This window comes from Melozone crissalis, unplaced genomic scaffold (assembly GCF_028551555.1).
Source record: "Melozone crissalis strain CALT ecotype California unplaced genomic scaffold, PUWL_Pcris_2 ptg000023l_1, whole genome shotgun sequence".
NCBI classification, from domain to species: domain Eukaryota; kingdom Metazoa; phylum Chordata; class Aves; order Passeriformes; family Passerellidae; genus Melozone; species Melozone crissalis.
In genome coordinates this window covers 36,572,410-36,590,886 of record NW_026535801.1, presented here as the reverse complement: position 1 = coordinate 36,590,886, position 18,477 = coordinate 36,572,410, and the positions used below count along the sequence as shown (strand labels likewise).

The 18,477-nt window shown below is 37.3% G+C and overlaps 1 protein-coding gene across 5 annotated transcripts in view; it reads left to right on the top strand.

Moving 5' to 3' along the window:
* The window catches only part of LRP1B (LDL receptor related protein 1B), a 641,000-nt gene that overhangs the window by 429,058 nt on the left and 193,465 nt on the right, over positions 1-18,477 (top strand). For all 5 annotated transcript variants that reach the window (XM_054278342.1, XM_054278341.1, XM_054278340.1 and 2 more), the window contains 7 exons: positions 3,486-3,608; positions 5,643-5,783; positions 9,008-9,133; positions 10,940-11,056; positions 12,938-13,018; positions 14,247-14,414; positions 16,118-16,300. In XM_054278342.1, coding sequence (XP_054134317.1) covers positions 3,486-3,608; positions 5,643-5,783; positions 9,008-9,133; positions 10,940-11,056; positions 12,938-13,018; positions 14,247-14,414; positions 16,118-16,300 — 939 coding nt within the window. The remainder of the gene's footprint in view (positions 1-3,485; positions 3,609-5,642; positions 5,784-9,007; positions 9,134-10,939; positions 11,057-12,937; positions 13,019-14,246; positions 14,415-16,117; positions 16,301-18,477) is intronic.

Genomic DNA, 18,477 nt, shown 5'->3' with positions numbered 1-18,477 from the left:
GTGTGCATGTTTTCCTTGTAAAAGAGCAGGCTCAAGGCTGAATTGTTGAACAGAGAAAACCACAGTAAAACCACTTTATAGACGAGTTGTATATTAAAGATATAACATGCTGTAACATGCACACACCTCAGAAATTTTGGCTGTGATCTTTTGAGGGGACTGCTTTGATGCTGCTTGTCTTGTCACACAAGCAGAATCTGTAATTTCATTTGGGCATGGTTCAATTCACACTGGCGTTTTTTAGGGGGGCTTTCCCAGGATACTGTTCCAATCCTGCTTTGCTTTGTGCTTTAGGTAGGGACGTGAAGCTTTTGGGATCTCCTCAAGGAGATGTGTTTTCCATTGTCTCTCTCTTATGAGGCATGATCCCTGTGAGGAAGAATTGGTTTTGGTTGGTTTTTGGTTTTTTTTTTTCCCTTTCCTTGCTTTCACAGCTTAGAATTCACCTTGCTTTCATAGGCTGAGTCTTTGGGTCTCTGTGCATCACAAAATATGGGAGGGTGAGGCATAGTAATCATAGGAGTTGGATTTACACTCAGAATATGACCCTGCAGGTATTTCCACTGCTTTGAAAGGCTGGATTGCTACTCTCATGTAAATAATTCAGGAATAAGTGAATTTAAAGTAGTTTCTTTTGAAATCAGCTAATGTTTTAACTCCTCAGATTGCAAAGAAGAGCTGGAGCACCAGGCTGCTGCTCCTTTTGTGTGGTGGTTGATCCTAAGAGTGGGCTTGCCCAATTTTACATTACTTGAAGTTAGGTTCATATGAAGCTACAAATGCAATAAATACTTCAGTGTATCTCTTAAATGAGAAGATTAAACAAATATGCATGGTTTCAATTTTTTTTTTTCTGAGAACGATGACTGAAATGCAATTACGTTATTGTAATTGGTTTAGCTCTGGACTAATTTTTTAGCTAATTAAAATGGAATTGGCCTAATTTATGCACGCAATCAACAGGGCAACAACTGTTTTAAAAGCTGTCAAAATATGAAAAATATGATAATAGCTTAGAAAGTATTTTAAAAAGGTTGGGGCTACTTTAAGAACAACCATATAAAATAGCTGTTAGGAATTGTAGTTGAGGAAATTTAATTCCTCAAATACTTGATAGTTTTACAGGTCCTACAGCTTGTTCAATAAAGAGGCTTAACCTACTTGAACTGTGTTTTGGGAGACATTTAAGCCTAGGAGTCTCTTCAGCAAGACTGATGGGACTGAAGGTCTCATTGCACCTTCAGGTTGAGGACTGCACTTTATAAACCTTTTTATCTTGGATCTTTTTGCTTTAACTCTTGTTACTTCTCTTTTCCTTGTCATCATCCCCTCTTTTATCACTTTACCTAGCACATAACCCACTGTGCAGGAGTTTGTCATCCCAATTATGAGGTTAAGTAGGAGCTTTTCATCTTCAAGATGGACCATTTGACTTTGATCTAGTGATTTAATTTTTATATATTTATTTTCAGCTTTCATTTGGCTTCAGAATCATCATGTGTTTCTATATTTGTCTGAAATAGTCTTTTATTCTGCAGGTTTATTCTCTTTTAGTGAGGTGACAAACTCATGTACATACTTTAATTAAATCACTGCAAATGATTTGACTTGTGCCATGTAATTTTGGAGTCACTTTTAAAGATTGTATTTTGGTTTGTTTATTTTGGCAGCTTCTGAGAACTTTTAAATCTTTGTGGTGTTACTGACATCCTTTGATTTGTACAGTGATGGCTCTGTAAAGATGGAAAGACTTTTAAGGTTACTTTTTCTGAGGCTTTGCTTTACCTGAGCTTTTCCAAAATTTGGACTCAAATACATTTCTTAGTTTTTTTGATGTTTTGTTCATAATATTTCAGTTTTGGTGACCATAGCTGTCACAGTTGATTATTTTAGTAATTTGATCCTAGTCTCAGACTTGAAGCCAGGATCTAATAATGTGTATTGAGTGTCCAGTCTAAGCTCTTTCTAAAATTGTGATCAAGTCCTCAGACTTCTCAGAGAATTCCCATTTTCCCTGGTTATAGAGCTGTGTTCTTGTCATCTCACTCACACCCTGTCCACTGAAAGTACAAGTACCACAATGGCCTTTCATATCATTCTCTATTAATCATTTTGCACAATTTTATTTAAAAGTTCACTGGGTCCTTAATGGACTGTTAACACATTTTCTTCTAAGAAATGTTGTGTATGGTGGATCAGAAAAAGTATACAAAAAGGTTATTAAACACTGCTCAAAATTGTAAGACATATTAAGGTGCATCTTAAAATATAAAAATTTTCAAAATCTTAAGTTATTTGTTTGTTGTCTGATATTCATTCGATAATTTAAAAAGATTTCCCTGAACCTGCAGGACTGGCTCTGATGGGACACTTTAATATCCATGTTCATAGCTCCATGAGAACTTAATATTATATTTTTCTATGAAAAGGGAAGTGAGGAGCTTTGAGGAGAGGGAATTGTAGGGAGTCTGGTGTAGGCCAGCAAGCTGATAAATGTTTTCTACAGCTTTAAAAGGAGGAACTGCTAGAACAGGAAAATGAAAAAAAAAAAAAAAAAAGTTTTAGTTTAAAGGTTTAGCAGACCTTTAATTTAAAGGTTTAGCAGTGAAGTTTTCTATCTTTCTTGGCCATAATCACTTCTCACCAGCACGTGGAATCAGCAGAGCTTTGCTCATGGGAAGCTGGGTGTCCCCAGCAGTGCAGATCCAAGCAAAGGTCGTGACCAAAGTGGCACAAACAGAAATTGGGACGTTTGTGGGCTCTCAGTGACTGAAGTCTGGTTGCCTCAGGAGTGAGGAGGTGAGGGTGGATGGTAAAACTCCTGACAGCTGTCAGTGTTTTCATGGGAACAGCTTGGGGAAGGAACAACAGCATGGAAAAGCAAAGCACAGCAATGGCAGATGTGCTCAGAAAAGAGTAGTGGAATATTTGCCTGTGTTTTATCTGCCATAAATCTCTTTATCCTTTTGTTTTCTCTCTTTTTTTTCCCGTAATCTGCATTTGTAGCCACATTGTTTTAACGTGTACAGATGCCAATTAACTTCAGAACATTCCTTTATCTGCTGTTTGATTCCTTGAAGCCACTGCGAGCATGCAGCTGTGCCAAATATTTTGCAGTATTTGTTCCTTTCATAAAACAGGCAGATTAAATGCTGTGAGCTGGTGGTGCAGGTTTTTGTGGTGGTACTATTATTACTATTATTATTCTTATTCTTATTCTTCTTATTATTATTATTACTATTATTACTATTATTACTATTATTACTATTATTATTATTTTGTGATCTTTAACTAATTATCTTTAAATATCACAACCCACAGTAACCAAAATATGTGAGGGTAATGTGCTCCTAACACAAGAAGAAAGTAATTGCTAAAAATTCTTCATTTGTTTCTTTTCCTAAAGAAAAAAAAAAAGGCAACTAAAAACCCCATTGTTTAGTCCTAGCATGGCTGTTAAAGTTGCTTTTTATTTCTTTTCCCAGGTGATAATGCCTGTCGTGTTAATAATGGAGGCTGCAGCACTCTTTGTTTGGCCATTCCTGGAGGCAGAGTTTGTGCCTGTGCTGATAATCAGCTTTTGGAGGAAAACAGTACAACCTGCATGAGTAAGTTTCTTAGAGAATATCTGAGTTGATGCTGCTGTTAAGGGATCAAGTCAGACATGAAAATAAAACCAGAAACTGTGGCCTCCTAGAGGGTCTATAAGACAAAGAAATATTGCTTGAATAAATATTCTAGTTTACAGTTTACAGATTATAAAAGCTTTTCCAAAGAAAATAGAATATTAAGTACACTATTTAAGGATAAAATATAAAATGCATGGAAAATATATCAGCATATATGATATGATAAAACACTTAAATAGTTCACTGAAATATTTAAAGATTATCAGGAATGGACCCATATAATTACTAAATTTAATATATATGAACAGTTTTCAGATTTTTCTACTAAGTATCTTAAACAGAAATCTAGCATTGAAATGTTCATGATGAAACTGTTCATAAAGCACATCAAGCAGATGTATTTATGTTTGATAGATTCTTACACAGACTATGCAAATATTGCTGTCTTTCCTCTTTTCTTTATATATCTTCATTGAAACACTGATAAAAGTTTTTTCTAATAAAAGGTGAGGATTTCAATTGAAATAATAACTTGCCAGGTACTACAGGTATTTCTTCTTTAAAATGTTTAGACTTGTTTTATCTTTCTAAAATTTTTCCCTGTTTTTTTAAAGTCTCATTGATGTATTTCTTAAAATTAATTGTTACATTTTACATAAGTCTCCAGCAGTAAGTTTAGTAGAGATGAGTGAAGCATAAGGATTATTTCATAACATGATGAACATTATGAAGCCTGCAATGACCAGGCAGAGCCATCACTTTCTTTAAAAACAAAGCTCTTTTTCTTTTTAGCAGAAGTAACTGGAATGGGGATTCCTCACTGGTAAGATGGAATATAGCCATTAGGAAGAGAGATTAGAGACTTTGAGAATGAGGAATGAGGCAGGTTTCCTGGATTTTTCCCAGCACACATCACTGCCTGGCTCTTTCCAAGGATTTTGGTATTCCTCAGAGGGTCCTGGACTCAGGTGTGCCATTTTCACGTGAAGCATTCTGAACCTGATATGGAGGAGAACATCTGCCTGGATTTATTAATAAGCTTCTAGCTTGCTACTTAACTCTACCCCAGCAGAATTTTATCCTTTCTTCTCTGCTGCGTCTGTACCACTGCATAATGCAGGTGTTTGAGTTGTTGCTTGGATACAAGAATCAGCTTTTTAGTCATCGTTTCCTATCTCTAAATGTACACCAGAATTTGGCCAATGTCTGCCAGAATACTTCCTGTTTGCTTTTGATGAGGTATTGCAATATTTAAACTGATACTTTACACTGTGATCGAAGCACCAATTCAAAAACCAGTTTGAATGCCATTCTGTTCAGAGTTTTTCCATTTATTAAATGTTCATTCCTTCAACCACACACTTAGATATGTGTGCCACTACAGGCTTCAGGTGGAATTACCTGAGATGTGCTGAGTTTACTTATAAACATTCTGAAGTGCGAGAACAAGAGTTGATATTTCCCTCAGTTTGGGAAGGACGTTGAGACGCTTGAGGACATTCAGAGAAGGCAATGAAGCTGGAGAGGGGCTGGGAACACAAACCCTGTGAGGAACCCCTGAGGGAGCTGGGGGTGTTTAGCCTGGAGAAAAAGAGACTCAGGGCTGACCTTATCATTTGCTACAACTCCCTGAAAGGTGGTTGTAGTCAGATGGGGTTGGTTCTTTCTCCAGGCAACAATGACACAACCAGAGGACACAGTCTCAAGCTGTATCAAGGGAAATATAGGTTGGATATTAAGAAAAAGGATTTTTCATGGAAAGAGTGATAAAGTTCTGGAATGGCTGCCTGGGTGGAGTCCCCATCCCTGGGTGTGTTTAACAAAGCCTGGATGTGGCCCTGGGTGCCAGGGTTTAGTTGGGGTGTTGGAGCTGGGTTGGACTCGATGATCTTGAAGGTCTTTTCCAACCCAGTGATTCTGTGAGTTCTGTGATGTGTATTTATGTAGGGGCAGTATTGCATTCTGGCAGTACCAAGCAGATAAAGAGCTGTTCTTGTTGGATGTTTTCCCCAGTTAAAGAGGGAGAAGTGCTGCCCCAGCTGTGCAAGGCGGAGCAGTTCCAGTGCAGCAACAAGCGCTGCATCCAGGAGCGCTGGCGCTGCGACGGCGACGACGACTGCCTGGACGGCAGCGACGAGCACTCGGAGATCTGCTGTACGTAGGCACTTCCCTTTCTACCCCTCAACCCATGCTCAGCTTCAAGGATTGCAATCCAAACCGTGCAGCCAAACTAAAGCAATCACCCTGCAGCCGTTCCTGCAAATCTTTCATTTCCTTCTTTTTCCTGTGTGTGGTAATGGCAGCCCTTTCAAATCTCACTGGTGCACTCGTTGGATAGCACAGTGCCACAGCAGTCATCTTTTGGGGTTGGCATTGTCATTCTTGATTCTTTAAATATTGGTGGTTTTTGCTTTGTTTTTCTGTATTTCTTATATGGGTCACAGTATAGCACCCTATGGGAGGGAATGGAAAAAAGGAGCCAGGCTCTTCTTGGTAATGTCACCAGCAGGACAAGAGGTAATGGGCACAAACTGAAAAGCATTAATTTTATCTGAACATCTGAAAGATAACACATTTTACTGTCAGACACTGGAATATATTGTGCAAACTGGTTGTGGAGTTTCTGTCTGTGGAGATGCTTGAAATTTCTACGGACATGGTCGTGAAAAACCTGTTCTATCTGGCCCTGTAGGGGATTACACCAGGGGATTTTAGCAGATCCCTTCCAGCCATGAAAATTTCTGAGATTGTATAATGGATTTCTTAAAAAAAAAATCCAAAACTCCTCAGGAAAAAAAGGAAAAAAGCAAACAAAACCAAAACCCCTACAAGTATTCAAACCAACAAAGTAAACAAATCACCTCCTCCACAAAACTCCCCCAAGAAAACCAAACCAGCCACAAAACCAAAACTCAGATCTCTACATGACTTGGAGTATTAATGTACGTTGTCTTTAAAGTTATGGTTTTACAAGAGATATATTTTTTAGCTGTAGAGGAGTTCCACTGTTGAAATGATAAATAATAGAAAACATACCAATTATGTCCCTGTCATTTCTGGAAGATTCTTAAGTAGCCTGCTTTAAAATTAAGTGTTGCAGCACTGTGAATCCTCTTCCTTACTCTGTTTGTCACAAAGCTTTCTATTTCTGTCCTTAAATCATTTCTCTAAACCAAATCTCCTCTATTGAAATGAAAGTACAATACTTTTCCCAATCAGTTGTAGACATGAACACTCCTCTGCTCTGCAGTATCGTTGAGTCTTAAAACTCTTTTCATAGTCTCTCTTTCTTATGTCTTTGACACCAAACAACTCTAAACTGTTCTGGGATTTTGTTAGTTTTTTGTTGTTGTGCTTTGTTGGTTTGTTTGTTTTTGTTTTGTTTTTTTGGTTTTTTTGGGTTTTTTTCCTAGTGGATTATGGCAGGGTTTTTTTAGATTTCATTGCTCTTTTCTGAAGTGATTCTAGGGGTTGGATGTCCAAAACTGGACGTATGTGTTTCTGAGCCTTTGTGAAGCTGGTTAGGCTGAGAGAAAATGTTTGTGCAGGGTGATTGTGTATTCATCCTTGGGTAAATCTTGCCTGCTTCACATGGGCTGATTCTGCTGGTACAAACTGATCTTGTGGTCCTCTGTAATGCCCAGACCTTTTGCCATATGGCTGTTAAATTGCCAGTTTTGAGTTTGTTCTGTTTCATTGTTTTGGGGTTTTTTTCTCAGCATTTATGTATTTTGGTAGCTCCATGTGGTAGCCATAGCTGATTTCAGTTATATTTCAAAAAATATTTTGCTAGTTCTGAATTGTAGTGCTTATTCTCATTTTGTTTTGAAACCAGCATTTCCTGCACTTAAATTAAGGAGCTCAGCTAATAAAGAGAGTGAGAAGGAAAATCTTTCAGCAGATTTGACTTGATTGTCTTTTAAATTAGTGTGAGGAAGAGCAGTTCATTGATCAAAGCTTGCAATTCTCTGAGGATTTATACAAATATAAATGAAATAATAACCTGAACGTGATCTATAGTTTACATGGCCAGTGTGATAACATTGATCTCTTCTCAGCAGTTGCCATAGTAACTCCAATAGTTCTTTATGAGTTTGAAATATTTGCAATTATGAGTAGAATACACGTTACTAAATATATATGAGCAAAAGCTAAACGACCATTTAAAGCAGTATCTATGTCAAGTATTGAAGTCAAATTAATAATTCTTCAACTTGTGATTTTATTACTTGGATGCTCCAAGTTTTGTTCTCCAGTCACATTGCAGACTTTGGAAGTGGGATATTTGGGACACCTTTCTGCTGAGGTTATTAATTAATCTGTGCTTCCTGTGCTTTTGCACCCTGCACACAGAGCAGGGTTCGTGTGCTATTGATATCACCCTCGCTCTGTGTCGTCTTCAATTGCAAGAATAGGCAGAAAGGTCAAAGATAAAAGCTACTGAAATGTCAAGGATAAGCCTGCAAGACATCCTTTCATTTTAAATACCCTTTGTTTCCAGATGTATGTTAAACTTTAAAAAAGAGCCTGTGGACGGCTGAGTAGGTGAAAAATAGCTGGAGATTATTTTTAACCCAGCCTTTGGAATGGTGTGCAGTTTGCTGTTCTTGTCTAGATCGAGATGAGCAAGATCTGCTAATAATAGATGTTATTAGCATGAAGGAAGCAGAACATAAACACTTACTACACTTGCAAGAGCAGGCCAATAGTATTTACATAGATCCTGTGCATTCAGCTTCATCCTTTCCTTGAGAATTGGTAGCCAGCAAAAACATGTTTGAGAGATACCTTGCTCACTCCTGAATACCAGATTTTTTTTCTGTTAGTTTTACACCGTGTTGCATATTTCACTTTTTGACACCTACAATTTCATGGTGAGTAAACAGCAGATCTATATGTGGCCATTGACAGTAATGTGCCTCATTTTAGAAGCATTTTATGACCTGCCCAAATCCCTGCTCACTGCGGTATCATATTTTGGATCTGCACTTAGCAGCTTGCAGCTGTTCCCCTTGGTGTTTTCCTTTGTTTATATGCACTTTAGTTTGCAAACCTCATCACACTGCCCAAATGTGATTAAGAATGTGTTTCTTTAAGGAAACAACTCCATAAAATGCTGCTACCTTTTATCACCTAATAGAGGAGGATCCCCATATTGGCATCTTTATTAGATATTATTTAATTTATGATTGAAGCACTGCAATGTTTGAATTGGCTGGTTTGCTGAACAATCTTTATGTCATGGTAGTTATACATACAAGATAACCACACTAACTGCATCACTGGGAACAGCATTTAATGTGTTCACAGATTTCACAGCTGTTTTTCTCAGGTTATCTTCTTAGGGGAAAAAAACCCTCCCTTTTTTTTCTCCACAGTCAATCACAGCTGTCCTGATGATCAGTTTAAGTGCCAGAATAATCGCTGCATTCCCAAGAGGTGGCTTTGTGACGGAGCTAATGATTGTGGTAATAACGAAGATGAATCAAATAAAACTTGTGCAGGTAAAAATTTGACTTGGTTGTGCAAACAGGTTCTCTAAGTTCAGTTCCATGAATAGTTCAGGACTGGTTTGAACTGAACTGAACCAAGCTGCTACTTTTAATCTGATTATTGACATTTTAAATGAATTCAGATTTTGATACCACTGAGGCTGGAATGCAAATTATATTTTACTTAATCCATGTGCTTTCCTGTGCTTTCCAAAGTTATTCAGCTCTTAATCTCTCCATGTGGGTTGGCTGTCAAAGCAATGCTCAGGTACAAACTCTGAGGTGCAAATCTTTTTTGGCAGTTAGAACTTTTTTTAATTAACGTGCCGTGATGGGTGCCACATCACCAGTAAATTTTGTTTAATGGTGATTTAGTTTATGCATAATTAGTTATTCAGTCTCCACTCGGTGCCTTGAAATTCTTTTCATTTCTGAGTTATTAACTGGTGAGTGGGTTTTTAAGCAAATAGCAAGATGAGGATTGTTTACTGATTCCACTGTAGTAAATCATGGAATTCCCAAATCTGTCCTTTGCTTGTGTGGAAGTGATGTTTAGTGCTCGTTGTCAGAGTACTCTAAACAAGCATTAAATCTCAAATATGCAACATGCCATCCATCAATAAGCTGATGAGTGTTTTGAACTGAAGTGCGCTGCAAGACAACACACACTGTGTATTAAAATATTCCCTGTTGCCTTACTGTCTTGATATTCTTTGATTTCCAACTGTTTGCTTGTAGGGTGAGAGTCTAATTTGAAGACCATTTTTTTTAACCCTGTGTCAGTTGGTGATGGATCAAATTTTGTAGTCTTGTTTTTCCATTTATTCCTGCAGTGGCAAACACAGTTAATGTTTAAAAAATTACTTTGAAATATTTTAAACTTAGAATCCTTTTTTGTGTTTTGGGCTATTTCTCTGAAGAAAAAGGAAAATGGTAGTTGAAAATAATAAATGAAGAAATATTATTTCAATCACTGGGGTCTTTGACATATCAGGCATTTTTTAAAGTGTAGAATAACATGCAGGTGAATTCTAAAAGTTTAAATTTGGAATCAAAATTTGTGTTGCTATCTGGCATTTTTATGGGTTCAAATTTTAAATAAACAAAATTATGCATAATGACAGTTTTCTATGTTAGCTTTTCAGTGACATTTAATAATTAATTTTACAATTCATTATTTTCAAAGTAATTTCTGTAGCTACATAGCACAAATTCTTTTAATGATCCTTATTTCTTCAGGTGAAAGACATGCATTGATTCCTTTAATGGATGATTGCAGTTAAGTGTTTACAAAGGCAAGGATTCTAAGAGCAGTGAGGCCAGGCACATCGCACACAGGCTAATTCCCATTTTCCTGTGTAAATAAAAAATTCACAAGATCATTGTTTCTGGTGTGGAAAACAGGTTGTTAATATTCCTTGGATATTCCTATTAATAGGAATACTAATATTCCTAATAATATTTGTTACTAATCAGGCATTTTTATGCCCTGATTTTTGTTTACGTCAAGCATTAGTGCATATTAATTGGTTTTTTACCGCCTAGTTTTTCACAGTTACATCTAGAATTTCATTTTATTTTATAAGGAAGAAACCACTAATAATTCCACACACAGCAGAGGTAGAACAGAGCCCTGCAGATGACCTCAGTTTTCTCTGGAATCAAAGGAGGTGAACGATGTTTAGTCAGAGCAGGGAAAGGTGCAGCAGGCCAGGAGGTGCCCTGCAGCCCTGCAGCTTCTGAAATCAGGCACCCACCAAGAGACCCAATGGATCTAGTCCATTTCCCTTGTATTTTTGGAGTGCTTTGTCTTGACAGCAAGAACTTGTCAGGTTAATCAGTTTTCTTGCGGGAACGGACGGTGCATCCCAACGTCGTGGCTGTGTGACAGGGAGGATGACTGTGGAGATGGAACTGATGAAATGACATCCTGTGGTAAGTGGGTTTTTGTTTTTTTTGGGGGGGAAAGGAAAATTCTTCACTAACATATAAGGATCTCTTGTCCAATGAAATGAAAATACTGTTTCTGAAATGGCAAATAGTCTTTGTTTGGTTGATAAATAAACCCAAAGCAAATGCAGCATTTTCTATTTAATGAGTTTTCAACTACAATACCAAATATGCCGATCAATCAAGACTTTTTTAATTCACAGCCCATTATCAAATCCTGTCACCCTCAAAAATTACATTTTATCTCTGCCACATACCTCTCCAATGGGCCCCCTCAGCATATTCTAGATGTCAATAAAATCAGCCTGTTTCGAGCCTCAACAGAAGTATATTTGATCTTGTATTTTTCAGTTAAAAAATAAAAATCTTGGTTCTATCATGAGAGAGTATCAGCAGCTGTGCTGACTGCTGCTTTGCTGAGATACTGCGGAGAGGGGTGTGCTCTCTCTAATCAGCTGCTTCCAAACAATTAAGGATTTTAATAGTCACTTGTTTTGCAGGGCACTGGTGACTGCTGTGAGTCTGAGAGCACGAGGGTCAATGAGCTGTCTGCAGATGCAGAATCACAGAACGTGATGTAGTGCAGTGTAGAAGCACAGGGTGGTTTGGCTTGGAAAGAACCTCAAAGAGCATTTTGTTCCATCCCCCTCTATGGCCCCACTAGGCCAGAGCTCCATCCAAACTGGCACTGAGCACTTGCAGGCATGGGGCAAAAAAAAAAAAAAAGACATGTAGTCTTTACATTTTACATGTATAAAAATTACAAACCCAAAACAAACCAACAAAACCCAAAACCACCCAAAAAAAAAAAGCAAGAACTTTCTAGAAGTAACTGACAAAGTGTTATCATCAATGGTAGCTTTTTTTCTTACCCTTTTCATATTTGAAGCAGGATAATCACTTCTGTTCAAGTTCTTGGTGTTCTCTATGTAATTTTTAAATAAAAATCGTTTCATTTTAAATCTAGATGAAGCTGGTTTGGTTTAGTGCTTCATCAGAATGTGACACTTTTTGAGCCAAAACTTTGTGAGGTTCAGTAAAAAAGTTATTTCAGTTTTCGTCCTAAGAAAGTTTTATATTTATGTGGCATGGTTTAAAAATTTAGAAAAACTCTTCAGTATTTCTCAGAGTGTTTAGCAGATTAATAATAAATTCACACATCTACCTATGTCATTGGCTTTAGAAGAAAAGTCTGAAAAAATTCAAACTATATTTAAGTTACTGTATTCAGAAGCATATTTGTTAGTTATAGAAACACAAATTTGTGTTCAATACAGATAATTCTTTGTCTGAATAATAGTGTCTCAGATTTCTACTGCTTTACTGGAATGCTGGGAAGCATTGCTTCTGAAGGCTGACATTTTAATCTTGTATTTTATTATGCCAGTGTAGGGTAACTTTACTTCTTGGCTGTTCTTTAGCTTGGTACTTAACCTTCCCATTTTATAGTGCTCCATTTCCTGTCTCTTCCGGGCAGTGCTGTTGCAATTGGAGAACCCTTCTGTAAATAAGCACGTGGAAAATAGAGTTTGTATCAGTCATCAAGCTATAGTCTTAAATATTGGCATAGTGGGAAAACCAGCCTTGGCCTGATGGGAATATAGGACCAGACCATTTATCACAGAGGAATGAATTTCATGCTGATGAAAAGTAGGGTTTGGACAATATTTACAGTTTGAAGCCATTTTATTTTTCTTTTTGGTGTCTCACCTTTTTCTCCTCTCCAGATTCAATACCTGGAAGGTGCAAATGTTTGCTACAGCACACTTGTGTAATTTATGCATACAGGAAGGTGACAGAATATTACTGAAGAGTAATATTAAATTATGTTTAAAAGTTTTTATTTCTTTTTGAACGCTTTCACAGAATTCCCAACATGTGAGCCACTAACTCAGTTTATCTGCAGAAATGGAAGATGCATTAGCAGCAAATGGCTCTGTGATTCAGGCAAGTATCAAGTCCTTCATATCTGAAATGAATATGAGGGATATCACATAAATACTGCTTTGATGTTCTTTTTTTCTGAGACTCATTTTGTCAGCTTGGCTTGTAAGTGGTCAAAGAATAAATAAAGCATTTTAGAATTACTGACCTGACCTAGAAATCAGCAACACTGAAGGTTCAGATAAGGAATGAGGCATTGGATATTGTAATGGGTACAAATACTATATTATGTAGAATGAAGTATGATGATTCATTACTAAAAAAAAAAAAAAGAAAGCAAAGCTATTGCTTATGGAAGTGTTTTCTGTTCTTTGAAAACAACATATATCTGATGTTTTGCTTTTTGTGGACAAGTTCAGTTAAATAAATAGCATTCTTGAGAGTGAAGGCCAGCAAAACTTTATGATGTATTTAGTTCTTTTGGCTGGAAAAGTACATATTTGAATGTTACAATGAATCATCTCTCAGAGCTTGTGGTGTGGGAGTGATGTTGCTCCAGTCCTAATAACATTGGGTTGGTCCAAAGCATTTGGTGTTTCTATAATTTTATTTGTCTGACAGGAATTTTTAGCTGTAAATGGACAAATTCCCGAAATTATCACAGTGTGCTGATGAATTTCTGTGCATGGAGACCCTTTGGAGTGTACCTAACATATTTATCTCCTTCCTCCCTTGATGGCCACGATCAAATTACGGGAATTGCCTTAAGACTGTTGTAATGACTGCAACATTAGAGTAATGAGAAACTGCAGTCCATGATTATTTATGTGCTTTCTCCACTTTGCGCTCTTGGAAACAAAGTTTAATAGCACTGGAAAGAAATTTGTCAGGTTTTCATTTTGGTTTATATGAAACTGTTTGTGTCTGTGATTAACTATCTTAGGTTATCACAGAGAATAAAGTAAACCAACCGTGTTTGAAAGCCTGTGTTGTCACACACAGTTAAAGAAATTAAGAAAATCTACAGGCTTCTCATGCTTGCTGGTGTTTCTGATTGAATAACTGAGTAAGGGGTTAGACTATCCAGCTATGACTGAGTTGAGTGCTGTTGGTAAATAACATTTAAAGTATTATGTGCATTAGCAATAATTTGATGCCTGTGGGCAGAAAACATGCTACTTTATTTACTGGATTTGCTTTTATCTTTTGCCTTTTTCAAAATGATTTTTCCTCCTTGCCTATTTCATTCAGAACTTTTATATTTTAAAATATTGTGAAATGCTGTTTGCAGATGATGACTGCGGTGACGGCAGTGACGAGCTGGGCTGCGTTCACTCGTGCTCTGCTGATCAGTTCAGGTGTCAGAATGGCAGATGTATCCCAGGGCACTGGGCCTGTGATGGTGACAATGACTGTGGAGATTTCAGTGATGAAACCAGAACAAACTGCAGCAGGGAAGGTTAGATTTTATTTTATTTTCCCCCCAAGTTTTTAATACAGAGAATAATTTGTTATAAATACCTGACCTGCAGCCAGTGGGAAAAGAGGAGGTGCTTTTAACCTTGGTAAAGGCTGGAATGGGAAATATGTCAAGTGCAATGTGATAACACAGAAGTGTATCATGAAGAGGAATGCATTTGAACACAGAACAGGTATTACAGAGAGATAAGTTTTACCGTTTTACTTCAGGGAATTATGCTAGATGTTTGTCTTATTGCAGAGATGCATGTTGTCTAGGTGAAGAGACAGAGGCATTCTTTATGTTATTATTAATATTTTCTGGGGTTTTTTAAATTTCAACAGTAATACTCTCATTTTTGTGTGATGCAAGTCTTTGTGAGTTTTTTTTTTTTATATAAAAGTGTTTTAACAAACTTCAGCCCTATTTAAATGCCATACATTGTATTTATTTGCTCCAGTCCTAATAACATTGGGTTGATCCAAAGCATTTGGACTGGGGAGAGAAAGGAAGGATGCTTATGGCAGGGGATAAAGAATAATCAGATTAGAATGAGGGAATATCTTTCATATTTTTCTCTTAATGTTTTTTTCTACAACAAAGTAATTGCACACAATGTTATTGGTCCCTTTCCATAACTTTATATTTTAAATTTAGTTGGATCCCTCATACAGATACATTAATTATCAGAATGTCATAATAATTTTATATATTCACAAGAGTAATTTTTTATCTATTTCTATCAAAATGATCAGTCTAGAACTGAACAACCGTTCATTTCCATTTTAAACTGAAAGCCTTGCTCTAGCCTTTTACAATAGAATACAAGAATGTTGATTATGTAAGGGAAAAACCCAACAAAGCAATGTTAAATAAAATAAAATAAAATGTATATTTATAAACAGTGCTATAAGAATTGATTCAAATAATGCTTCTTGGAACAAGCAGGGAAGTATAAGTATGCCATTACTTTAAAGTTCATGCTATTGTCGTTAGTACGTTCTTAAATAATAGAAATACAGTTGTAATAGCTTAGGAAAAGAAAAGCAAGAATAAAATTGAAATGGCCATAAGCTAGAAAATGCTTAGAGAATTATGTATGTGATGAATAATTAAAACCTCCCAGTAATTATTGTTTGAAGCAGTCAGCCCTGATTCCAGGGCTGCGCTGAGTGAAGCCCCTTTGCCGTGGGGTTTGGAGCAGCTCCAGCTGCTCCTGCACTGCTGTGACAGCACAAACCAGCAGGTGTTAGGGCACAGGTGGGACCTCTCAGGTTCTGTGCATTAGGAGGTGGACCTTGTTGGGTAAAAAAGGAGAAGGAGGAAGGATGAGGGAAAGCAGCTTGAGGATTAAGCACAGGGTTTATGAAACACCAGGGAGACTTCATCGACCTTTTTTCCTCCTCCTTACACCTCCCAACTCCTTCCTGTCTGACAGATGTGAAAAAAGAAATAAAAATCAGTATTGAGCATGTGCTGGAGGGGGAAGTGAAGGAAGTTAGGAGGTAAGAAAGAGTTTGTCTGAAGCTTATGTTGGAGTGATGAGTTATAGGATGGAATAGGGCATTTTGAGTGTTGTACTCAGGATCTCTGATTTTGGCTTGGGTTAGGAAGAGGATTCTAAGCCAGTGTAGACTTGGAATGGAAAAAAAAAAAACAACTCACACGAGCAAATTCTTCAATGTAATTCTTATTTTTCTAAGAAACTCCCTCTCCTGGAAGGTGCGGTGGGAGGGAGTTTGAGTGCAGCCCTGACGGGAGCTGCGTGCCGGAGCTGTGGCGCTGCGATGGAGAGAAGGACTGTGAGGATGGCAGCGACGAGAAGGGCTGCAATGGAACCCTCAGGGTGTGTGATGAGAAAACAAAGTTCTCCTGCAGGAGCACAGGTAGGGGCTTGCAGATGCATTTTCCTCTCGCTTTCTGTGTGTTTGTGTGAGTTTGTGTTGTTTCATCACATATCTACTCTTTAACTAATGCTTAATACTCATGAGGTGAGGTTACCCATTGTATTTCTACCAGGAAAATAATATTGATATACCTGTCCTGTTTTCTGATTTAAAATATGGAATGGATGAGTTTTGAGATTACTTAAAGCTGAAACCTCTCTCTATGATAGTACACCACACCAAATACTTAAATAAAGCATTTAATAGTACTCCAAAGTTCAGTTATTTTCTTCTATTTCCCCTTTCTGGCCCTAGAAATAAGTTGAATGAAATGGTATAAATTACCTTGAATATTTGAAGAGTTACAACTACAGCACTGGAAATTTCAATTGCAGTATTAGAAGAAAAATACATTCTTTGATTGTGTTTAAAACCAGGGTTTTTTTTCTCTAAGTGTGCTACACTCAAAGGTGGGGTAAGAATGTGGCAATCATTGCATGAGGATATGAAATGATATAAACAATAATGTTTAGATGGAACTTCTTTCTAAGGGAAAGCTCAGTTAAAGAAGAAATTAATATATGTCAGCACAGTATTAATATTTTTATGATTTCCACCAAAGATTTGTGTTATATTAGGGCTAAAACAACTTTCACAGCAATATTTAAAGGCTGTAAGAAATAGGAATATTGTTGCCACTGGGCAACTACAAATATTGAAGGATGTGAGAACCCATTCTAATGCCTGTGTTACAGCTAAGCATAATAAATGTGTCAGAGGTGTTGTGTGATCTCTATCTAAAAGTATCTTGTTGTTCCTTGGATTTTAAAGTTATAAAAATCATGATGCCCTGAAAAAGAAATATGGAACACTGAATTGTGTCTACAAAAACACATTTCCTTTTGTGTCCCAAAAGATGTGTAGAATAAGTAGCTGTTACATGAAACTTTTTCTATAGGTAAAAATGGATTATTCAATTCCAAGAGTGGTCTGTTTCCTGAAACTGAATGGTGGAAACCCTGATACAGGAAAAAGCACCAGGAGCAAGTGTGTTTCCTAGTGCCTAAATGGGGAAAAGCTAACACCAGTCCAAGTGGCCAAAGCGGAATTATTAGAGACAAGAAAGGTGAATAAATCTCAGTAGATGAGGTTTATTTTCATCAGCTGCATTTGGAAAGCTAATGAGACAAGATATTACTACTTTAGTTAAGAGGAGGCAGAGATAGGTTAGAAGCAGTGTGGAATACAAAATGGAGTGTATATTTTAGTTATTAGGCTTTGTTCCTTTCAGAAAAGCTTGCCTTTTAGGCTGGGTTTTGGTTTCTTACTTGTCCTGAATGATTTTAGATACAGAGAATGGAAAGCCCTTCTGGTGGTAAGCTAATATTTTTCCAAATACAGGAAATAGCAAGGATTTAAATTCAGCATAATTGTCTGAATGAGCTGTTTTTTCAACAGAGAACTAGAACCCCATTTCAAAGTCCACAGTCCAAGCTGCATTCCCTCACTATGTACTTCCCTTTGTTTGTAGTCGGGTTAAAGGAGGGCACTGTCTCAGTGCACAAAGTGAAATGTGACTTCTCTGGCTGTCACATAGAAATAGAGGAAAGCAAAAATTTTCATCAAAAATTTGCTAAATTCAAGGGTATATGGCTTTGATTTGAAGGAAAATGCAATTGTGGTTGTTTGTTGTTTGGAAACACCACTGGAGCAACCAGTTATGACAGTCATAATTTTCTCTTTTGCAATATTCCTTCCTCCTGGAAGGAGCAAAATTTGGAGGAGGCATGTAGTAATGCACTGTCGCAGAAAACAGCAAAGGCAAATGAATTTTTGTTTAGCTACTTTTCCATTTGTTCCATGTGGTTTGGACAAAGGAGAAATAATGGGTTTATGAGGAATAGTTACTGGAATGTTTCAGAAGAAGTGCAATTTTCTCTGTGAATGATTCTAAAGAAATAATGCTGTCTGGCTTGCTCATTTATGGCAGCTGCTCTGGCGAGGAGGCCCTGGCTAATTGTCCCCTCAGAGACTGCTGGGTGGGGACATCTGATACAGAATGTGATGGGTCTGGGTAGGAAGATGTGTGTGGAGGGCAGCTGAAACAGCCAGTGCTTCAGGAGGGAAGGGGCAGCTGGTGGGAACAGTAATAGTGACATGGCACTGCCCATTTTTTG